The sequence below is a fragment of the Neovison vison genome, chromosome 10, assembly GCF_020171115.1.
Source record: "Neovison vison isolate M4711 chromosome 10, ASM_NN_V1, whole genome shotgun sequence".
In the NCBI taxonomy this organism is placed as follows: Eukaryota; Metazoa; Chordata; class Mammalia; order Carnivora; family Mustelidae; genus Neogale; species Neogale vison.
This window is the reverse complement of record NC_058100.1, coordinates 73,909,205-73,918,345: the sequence shown is the minus strand read 5'-3', so window position 1 is coordinate 73,918,345 and position 9,141 is coordinate 73,909,205. Positions and strand designations below refer to the sequence as shown.

Genomic DNA, 9,141 nt, shown 5'->3' with positions numbered 1-9,141 from the left:
GTGCAGAAGGCATGGCAGTGGGGGAGCGCCGCCCCCCCCACCCCCCCCCCCGCTTCCTCCATCTACTTCGGTGTCTCTGGTTACGTGTCCACATGTGTGTGCTTTGTCAGTTACTGTTTCCGGACGGGAGAGGCTGGGGCGATGTGTAAGTCACAGAGGTGTGCGGGGTCAGTGGCCCCGCTCTGTCTGGGTGCACCTGTGTCGGGTCTGCACATGTCACACCCACGGACCTTGTTTCTATGAGGTTAAACCACTTGATCCTGCCTCCCCCAACGCAAAGCTGACTACTGAGCCAGCCTGTCACGAACCGGGTCTGGGTGCTGTAGATAAACTGGGTAATTGGTCTCTCCGCCTCCTCATCCAAAACAAACACAAACCGCCCCCACCCCCGCCACACACACACACACACACACCACCACCACCACCACCACCACCACCACCATCAGGCTGGAGGGAGTCTGGTCCCTGAAATCTGGGTTCCTGGCTCCAGTGCCCCGCCCCTCTGACCCCGTAGACTAGGTGAGCGGCTCCCTGGGGCCCTTTCCCTCCCCCGCGGGTGGGTGCTGCCAGCGCTTATGTAAAGAGGTCACGGCCTGCTCCGCCGCGGGGCGCACGCGGCCTCCTGCACAGGTGTGGCGGCTGCGGGTGGGGAGGTTCGCGGAGCAGCCGGGCCGGCCTCCTCCCCGCGGGCGGCTCCGCTTCTCCTTCGCGCTGCTCGTCCCTTCTCCTTGCCCGCATGTGTGACGGCGGCGTGCGCGCTGGGGAAGGACACCGCGCCCTCTCCCCGGCTCCCCGCCGCCCCGGGGCGGAGGGGCTCCCGGATCCCCGTTTCCCCGCTCCCTGCTGATGCGCGGTCTGCGCCTCGCCGCCGCGCTCCTCGGGCCTGGCTGTGTAAGTGGCGCGGGGGCGTGGGCGGGAGGGCGCGGGCAGGGGGGCGGGGGCAGGGAGGCGGCGGCGCCCGGAGGTATTAACTCCTCTTTCCGCTGGCAGGCAACGGGGCGCCGCGAGCCCCAGAAAGCCCCCAGCCCGGCGCGCGCCCCGCGGGCGTCCGAGCAGCCCGTCCGGAGGGGCGGGGGACAGGGCGCTGCGGGGCGCGATGCCGCCGCGGGGTGGCGCCCTCGGCCTCCGCGTCCTCCCTTTAAAGTTGGCAAGGACCTGGGAGCCGGGAGTCCGCCCGGCCGGCGGCGCGAGGAGGCGAGGGCGCGGGGCCCCGACCGCCCTTGATTCGCCCAATCCCTCCCGCAGGGCCAGGCGCGGACGCCGCCGGACCGTGCAGTCTGGAGAGACTGGAAGCGCTGGCCGGCGTCGGGGCCCTTGCCCGGGGTCGGGCGGGAGCCGGCGGACGGGAGCCAGATGGAGGCTGCGAGAGGGGGCGCGGAGTAACGGGCGGCCCCCCGGGCTCGCACCTCCCGCGGCGCCCTGGCTCTCCGCGGGCACAGGGGCGCGGCGGGCGGGGCCCCCGGGGCTGCGATGGAGGTGCCTAACGTCAAGGACTTCCAGTGGAAGCGCCTGGCGCCGCTGCCCAGCCGCCGGGTTTACTGCTCCCTGCTGGAGAGCGGGGGGCAGGTCTATGCCATCGGGGGATGTGACGACAACGGCATCCCCATGGACTGCTTTGAGGTCTACTCCCCCGAGGCCGACCAGTGGACCGCCCTGCCCCCCCTGCCCACAGCCCGGGCCGGGGTGGCCGCCATCGCCCTGGGGAAGCGGATCATGGTGATCGGGGGTGTGGGCACCAGTCAGCTGCCCCTGAAGGTCGTGGAGATGTACAACATCGATGAGGGCAAGTGGAAGAAGAGGAGCGTGCTGCGAGAGGCCGCCATGGGCATTTCTGTCACGGCCAAAGGCGAGTGGGGCCAGGGCGGCGGGAGGGCAGAGAGGAGGGAGTGGGGGACCACCGGGAGAGGGATAGAAACCAACACTGAGTCGGGGGCCCGCTCTCACAGTCCTGATCCTATCTGATCCCTATAAGAGACCTGAAACTGAAGACCCACTGGCCTTATTTTACAGATGGGAAAACAGGCTCAGCAGGTGAAGTGTCTAGTAATTCCACCAGGCTCCTCCCGGAGAGATGGGCGGGCCTGGCCAGAGGGGAGAGCTGAAGGGTTAGTGCTGTGTCCCTGCAGACGCCTTCATTCTGCAGAACGACAGAGCCTCCCACCCACACCTTATCCCCTGCCCACTGCCTTTTAGAGGCCAACACCTCAGACACATATCTGGGGTCCTGGGAACCTTCCCTGCCTCCTTGTACCATCCCCAGGCCCCACCAGTGGGGCTTTGAGGCCTGACTCCAGGGCCTTCCCCACTACCCTCTATCTCCCCCTCTGCCTCCTAATCTCAGAGAGGCTAATGAATGGGGGCTAGAAAGTTCCTGAGGGCCATGCTCCTGCAGCATCCTGCCCAGGTTCACAGGTCTCAGGGCGAGCATGTGCTGATCAGGAGGTTACGTGTTCTTCGTTTCACTTTCTCAAAATCCCTTGTTTCTTTCTCGTTGGGTTTAGCACAGCCCAGAGCACAGAGGGGGCTCCAATTCTCTTTTGCTGAAACATGCAGGGTTTGGGTTTTGTTTTGTTTTTTTTTTTTGCTGCTGTTGCTGCTGTTTTTTTTTTTAAAGGTTTATTTATTTGACAGGGAGAGAGAGGGCACGAGTGGGAAGAGCCGCAGAGGGAGAAGCAGGCTCCCCTCTGAGCAGGGAGCCTGAGGCAGGGCTGGATCCCAGGACTCAGGACCCTGAGCCAAAGGCAGATGCTTAACCGAATGAGCCACTCAGGTGCCCCAGTGCAAAGGGTTTTATAGGAAATGGTCCAACAGGAATTAGAAGGCCCCCAGTGCAGCTCAGATAGCCTTGGTGGGATGCAATCCTCCCTCCCCCTCGGGCAAAACCATCCCATTGACCCGTTGGGTCTACTGTAGATCAGGAATCAGTATTTCTTGAACACCTGCACTGTCCCTTGCGTAGTTCTAGATCCCAGGGATGAAGAAGAGAGACGGAAGTCCTGGCCCCTACTTTCAGAAGTCCAGGTCTTGACCAGTGAAGGTGACCAGTGAGAAACTCTAACCCAGAATCCCTCAGGGCAGTGGCCTGTGGGGCCTCCAGGAGCCCTGGGTAGGAAAGAGAGGAGACCTGGAGGCCTGTTGTGGGGGGAAAGAGAGAAATGGTTTTCCTTGCCCCTCCCCCACCGGCCTGGAGAAGTGCTGCCGGGAGATTAAGAACTCACATTTATTGAGTCATTACCGTAGGTGCTTTATGTGTTTTAATGTGATCTTCACAGGCTGGGTGATGAGGTAAGCGCTATGATTACCCTCATTCTGGAGGGAAGCCATGTGGGGCTTGAAGAGGTTAAATACCTCGCCCAAGGTCACAGGGCTAATGAGTGATGATGGAGTCTCTGCTCTTCACTGTGGCATTGACTGGGTTCAGCAGTGGGTCTGATAAGCTTTCCTATGCCTGTGTGGCCAGCACTGAAGCAAAGGCTGGGGCCATGGACGATCAAATTCTCTAACAATCTAGTGAAAGAAACAGACGATGATTATTTCGGTAATAAACAGCGAGTAGGGCAAAGTCAATGCCTTGGGAGGCACTGGTCTGGTGCTCTCAGCCCAGCTCTGCCGTTGGGGGACACCCAAGTGCCCGTGAAGGACTGAGTAGGAGCTGGCCCAGAAGTGGTGGTGGGGCACGGACTGAGGGTTCTCTGCTGGAGGTGTGTTTTCGGGGAGGCACAGGGATGGGCGAGGCAGAGCTCATGTAAGGGAAACCCTCCCAATATTAGCAGGCCCAATCTCCTGACCTGAGGCTACAGTTGGGATTTTTTTTTCCTTTTTCAATAAAACTGGAGGTAGTACTCAATAGAAGGAAATAGTACTCATCCCTGTAATTCCCTTGAAGAATAAAAGCCTCTTAGGGCCAGAAGCCGGAAAGACTGCCTACTAGGAGACAGAATCCCAGGCACGGGTGGGTCCCCGGGAAGGCGAGTGGCTTGTGGGGTCGGGGAGCAGGGGACGCTGTGTCTCTGGTCCTCAGAAGGCCCTGGAGGGAAGCCCCAGGAAAAAGGGACACCTTGCTTATACTCTCTACTGCGGTGTGTCAGGGAGGTGCTTGCCTACCTGCCTACCTGCGGCCAAGAACAACAGAAAATGGGAGCGAACTCGCTTCTGCTCTGAGAGTACCCAGCTTACCGCCCTGGCAGGGCTCCTTAAAGGGGCTAGTCTGCTGTCCTCCAAAGCCTCCCCTCATTCAGCCCTAACCCTGTCTCATCTAGTGCAGGATGCCTTCCGGAGCCCACACTCCGGAGCCCACACGCCACCCAGTGTGCGAAGGAGGAAGGCACTCCCGGGGGAGCAGGGGGCAGACAGAGAAAATTAGCAGCAGGCCAGCGTCCCACAAGGCCAGCGACAAGCAGGGTTGACCTCATTTCCAAAGGCTCCTGCTGGGTCTGGAGCATTCCAGTCTCGGAATGCCTAAGCAACAGTCCACTATTGGAAGGCATCAGAGGAATACCTCTCCTCTTTGGCATTCCCTCTGGCTGCCTAGGAGGGAGGAACATGGAGAGGACAAGACCTGCGAAGGGTTGTCCAGACCCCACTCCATCACAGTCTACCCCGTGCAAGATTCAGCCAAGGGCCAGACACCAAGGACGACTGAGACACGCAAGCGTGATGCGGTTTCAGGAAGACCCAGGCTCAAGCCGGCAGGCACTTGTGGTTTCATCAGCCCCACTCAGGGAGGTTGCAGTGGTTGGGAACCTGGCCTGACTTTAATGCTGGTCTTCAAGGGGTTAATGGAGCCAGGTCTGATAGGTGATTACTGATGGGCCTGTCTCATCGTGCAGATAAGCTGAGCCAGGGGTATGTGTGTGGCCTTTCTCCTTAGACTACCGAGTGTACGCGGCTGGTGGGATGGGCCTGGACCTCCGTCCACACAACCACCTCCAACACTATGACATGCTCAAGGACATGTGGGTGTCACTAGCACCCATGCCCACCCCGAGATATGCTGCCACCTCCTTCCTCCGAGGCTCCAAGATCTATGTGCTAGGTAAGGACATGTTATCTGTCCCGCATCTATCTCTTCTTCTCTCCTGGGGTCCGTTCCCACAGGAAGCACTGACACACAGTGTGCTCCCTGTACAGCTCAGTAACAGTCAAAAGGGGAAACCCAGCCCTTGCCCTCAGGTACTTACTGTGGCCCCCCCTCTTCCACCCCTCCAACCCCGTTCTGGCCCCCAGGGGGACGACAGTCCAAGTATGCAGTCAATGCCTTTGAGGTCTTTGACATTGAGACTCGCTCCTGGACCAAGTTCCCCAACATTCCCAGCAAGCGGGCCTTCTCCAGCTTTGTGACCCTGGATGACCGCCTCTTCAGCCTGGGGGGCCTGAGGCAGGGTCGGCTCTACCGGCAGCCCAAGTTCCTCCGGACCATGGACGTGTTCGACATGGAACAAGGTGAGCAGGGCACCAGCTGCTCGCTGCCCAAGACCCCTCTGGCTGACTCCCTGCACCTTGCCCCCATCCCATGCACCCACCCAGGGCCGCTGCCCTAGCAGGGGGAACCTTTCAGAGATCTGGACAGCCCTCACCATTGCCGGGCTGCTGTTGGGATCGCTTTCCTCCATCTGGAGAGGGTTCCTCCTGGCTGGCTGGTTATTTGTCTCCAAGACTTTCCCATCTATTTTCTCTTCTTACGACATCCAGGCAGGGCCAGGGGAGGGAGGGCTTCTCCTGCTTTTTACCAATGTAGACCCAGAAGGATCCCGACCTTCATGCTCGCTGCCTCTAGTTAGCCTTCTCTCCAGCTTGGAGCCCACGAGAACAGAGATAGAACGAGGTGATTCGTTGCAGGGGATTTTGGTTCCTTGGACTGGAGCAAGCCTGGATGGGAAAGGGGGGAGGCCTCGGAGCCCATCTTTTCAAACAGCAGGAGGTGTAGTTTCTGCCCGGAGCACAAAGGGTGGTTGGAGCGGACTTGGGCCTCGGGCGTGAGCTCTGGGGACAAGGTGCATATTTGGTGGGGGAGGTCAGCATCTAATTCTCTCTCAATTTATGCGCCACGATCCATGGCCCGTAGGCGGCTGGCTGAAGATGGAACGCTCATTCTTCCTCAAGAAGCGGCGGGCAGACTTTGTGGCCGGCTCTCTGAGCGGACGGGTCATAGTGGCCGGAGGACTCGGTAAGGATGGCGCTGTCAGGCTGTTACTGCGGGTCGGGTGCTTGGTGGACACTTGGCGCTTGCGTGAGCAGGAGAAGGTTCTGGCGGCTTCTTGCACACTGCCTGCCTACCACTTTAACCCAAATAATTCAAAACATGCCCTCCCACGTATCCACAAACGGGTCCCCATGTGCTCTTTCCATCCTCTCACACAGGGGAACTGAGGCCAAGACAGCATGCGGAACAGGCTGCCGACCTTGGAAAGCAGGCTTGCTGAGCACAGCTCCCTGGGGCCCTATCCAGGAACCCCTGGGGACAAATGCATGGCAGGGATTAGCCTGGTCCTCTTTCTCTGGCTTGCTCTACTGCCTGGATATCCAGCTCCAACGTGGACTAGGAGAGCAACCTGATTAGACAGATTTTTGTAATGGGTGCAGGATTTGCTGGCTTACTCCTCGCAGAGACTAGAGGTATCTTGAAGGCAGGACCCCAGCCTCAACAGGGCAGAGAAGCTCTAGGTGCCCAGAGGTTATGCAGTGTAGACAGACTCCCACTTCGCCCGAGCATGAAGGGAGCTCAATGTGAGCCAGACCTCAGGGACAGCTGTTTAGTACAGACAAAAGAAAGGCTGCAGCTTTGTCTACTAAAGACTTATGGTCAAAGCAGTGGGTGGAGATGAAAAGAGGGAGAGAAGGCAGGCAGGGCCAAGAGGCTGTCGGCCAAGAGCCAAGGCCCAGGGTCCGGAGGGAGCCGTTCTACAGCCCAGGGACTGAGGTCCGTTGGCTTCTGCTTGTGGGTTCCAGAGGGGGCCACGGAGGTGACGGTGCTGTGGGACAGGGATCGGTGACTGGTCTCCTTTGTGAGGTCCGCTTCCCTTGGCACTTTCAGGGAACCAACCCACGGTCCTGGAGACGGCAGAGGCATTCCACCCGGGGAAGAACAAGTGGGAGGCGCTCCCCACCATGCCCACGCCCCGCTGCGCCTGCTCCAGCATTGTCATCAAGAATTGCCTCCTGGCCGTGGGGGGCGTCAGCCAGGGTCTGAGCGACGCCGTGGAAGCCCTATGCGTCTCTGACTCCTAGCTGCCCCCGGGCCTGGCGCCTCGGCCCCAGACCAGACCACTTCACTCTTGACGACAGACATGGTCTCATCAGAGCAGTTTGGGTGACTTCCCAGGATGCCAGCTCCTGTCCGCAACTAGGGGGGTCAGGCCCTAGGGGCTCTGGGGGACCTCCCTCCACCTCCAAACTGTATCGATCCCAGGAAACCGTAAGAAGACACGCTGACTCCGCCAGCCTGCAGCTGGAGCCCAGCCCAGCTCTGAGGAGGCTCCTCCCCTCCTGCTCAGGCAGAGGAAGGCCCAGGAGTACCTGCTACCTCCCCTTCCTGTGAGTTCCACCTCCCCCAGTGGCCAGGGCAGGAGGTGGGTGGGTCAGAAGACCACGGCTATCACTGTCTTCTCCCCAGCTCTGTGCTAGTTTGAGGGTCTCTAGGGATGGAAAATGGTGAGGGGGTTGCAAGGAGTCCGGAACCCGTCTTCTCTCCCATGATTCGCATCCCTAACCCGTTTGGCGGTCCGCAGCGGGCTGCCCTCGCCCTCATCTGCTCAGCGACTCAGCTCTGGAGCAGAGGCCGCTGAGCTGGAAGGGAAGTCAGGTTCAAATGGATCAGTCCAGGTCAGCAGCCTCGGCCAGCAAGATCCCAGGCCTCTTGGGTCCTTGATGGGAACGCGATGATGAGGAAGGAGCAGACACTCAGCCCAGGCTCTGCTTCCCGCTTCTCTCCTCACTCACTGTCTCCTTCCGCCACCCCTCCCTGGCTCTTTTGTCCCCAGCGTTCCTGGAGCGTTTCTGTACAAAACCTTCTCGTGTACACTGTGGCATCAAAATCCACAAAGTCTGGATTGACTACACCCGGGTTAACAGCAGCAGCACAATGATTAAAATCTATATTCCTATCCTCTCGGGCAGCTGGTACCAGGGTTGGGTGGATGGGTATCTTGACGGGTAGAGGGGACCCCCGAAATCTGTCCCTGTGACGGTGTCAGACTAAATAGGGCCCCAGGTGGCCAGCTGTCCTTGGCTGTTCCCACGGAGCAGGTTCTATCCCCAAACCTCAACCGGCCATGTCACCTCGCTCCCAGTACAGCTGTAGGCAAGACTCCAGTTAGGAGGCAGGAAGGGCTGCTCTCAGCAGCTGATGTCTTCACGGTGGCCTCAGTTCACTCAGCTGAAGTCCACTGCCATCTTACCCAAGGGGGAAGGGGATTGCTCGTGGACTTAACAACTTGAAGATTTTAGAGCACTTCTTTCTTCTTCTTCTTTTTTCTTTTTTCCTTTTTTTTTTTTTTTTTTAAGATTTATCTATTTATTTGAGAGCGAGTGAGTGAGCACACAGATGGAGAGGGAGAAGCAGAGTCCTGCTGAGCAGGGAGCCCAACGTGGGGCTTGATCCCAGGACCCTGGAATCATGATCTGAGCTGAAGGCAGACTCTTAACTGACTGAGCCACCCAGGTGCCCCTCCGCCCCCTTTTAAAGATTTTATTTATTTATTTGTCAGAGAGAGAGAGAAAGGGGAGAGCACAAGCTGGGGGAGAGGCAGAGGCAGAGGGAGAAGCAGACACCACGCTGAGCAAGGAAGGAGCCGATGCAGGACTTGATCCTAGGATCCTGGAATCATGACCTGAGCTGAAGGCTAAACTGACTGAGCCCTCCAGGCAGCCGCTGCTGCTGCTGCTGCTGCTGCTTCTTTTTAAAAAGATTTTATTTATTTGTTTGAGAGCAGCAACAAGCAGTGGGGAGGGGAAGAGTGAGAGAAGCAGGCTCCCCCCACCCCTGAGCAAGGAGCCCCATGCAGGGCTCGATCCCAGGACCCCGGGATCCTGTCCTGAACCGAAGGCAGACACTTAACCAACTGAGCCAGTTATTTTTAAAAGCTGTACCAGCACCAGGGATACAAAGAAAACCTGCCTTGGGAGGGGTTACCGAGGAGTCAG

At 59.1% G+C, this 9,141-nt stretch overlaps 1 protein-coding gene across 3 annotated transcripts; it reads left to right on the top strand.

Moving 5' to 3' along the window:
• The first annotated feature begins 469 nt into the window (after positions 1-469).
• Positions 470-8,102, top strand: KLHDC8A (kelch domain containing 8A). Of its 3 annotated transcripts, none has more exons than XM_044266349.1 (6): positions 470-519; positions 1,673-1,846; positions 4,871-5,035; positions 5,227-5,442; positions 6,065-6,166; positions 7,034-8,102. In XM_044266349.1, exons 2-6 carry the CDS (start codon positions 1,714-1,716, stop codon positions 7,225-7,227), a joined length of 810 nt encoding a protein of 269 aa, XP_044122284.1. In that variant the 5' UTR covers positions 470-519; positions 1,673-1,713; the 3' UTR covers positions 7,228-8,102. The 3 variants fall into 3 exon arrangements, with proteins under 3 accessions (XP_044122284.1, XP_044122285.1, XP_044122283.1); XM_044266350.1 differs by lacking the exon at positions 470-519 and adding an exon at positions 887-891; XM_044266348.1 differs by lacking the exon at positions 470-519 and having other exon boundaries at positions 1,471-1,846.
• The last annotated feature ends 1,039 nt before the right edge of the window (positions 8,103-9,141 follow it).

Coding starts and splice junctions, on each gene's coding strand:
- KLHDC8A (XM_044266348.1), top strand. CDS start 1,471: ATGGAGGTGCCTAACGTCAAGGACTTCCAGTGGAAGCGCCTGGCGCCG. Junction 5,036..5,226: donor CTCCAAGATCTATGTGCTAG/GTAAGGACATGT, acceptor TCTGGCCCCCAG/GGGGACGACAGTCCAAGTAT. Junction 6,167..7,033: donor CATAGTGGCCGGAGGACTCG/GTAAGGATGGCG, acceptor TGGCACTTTCAG/GGAACCAACCCACGGTCCTG.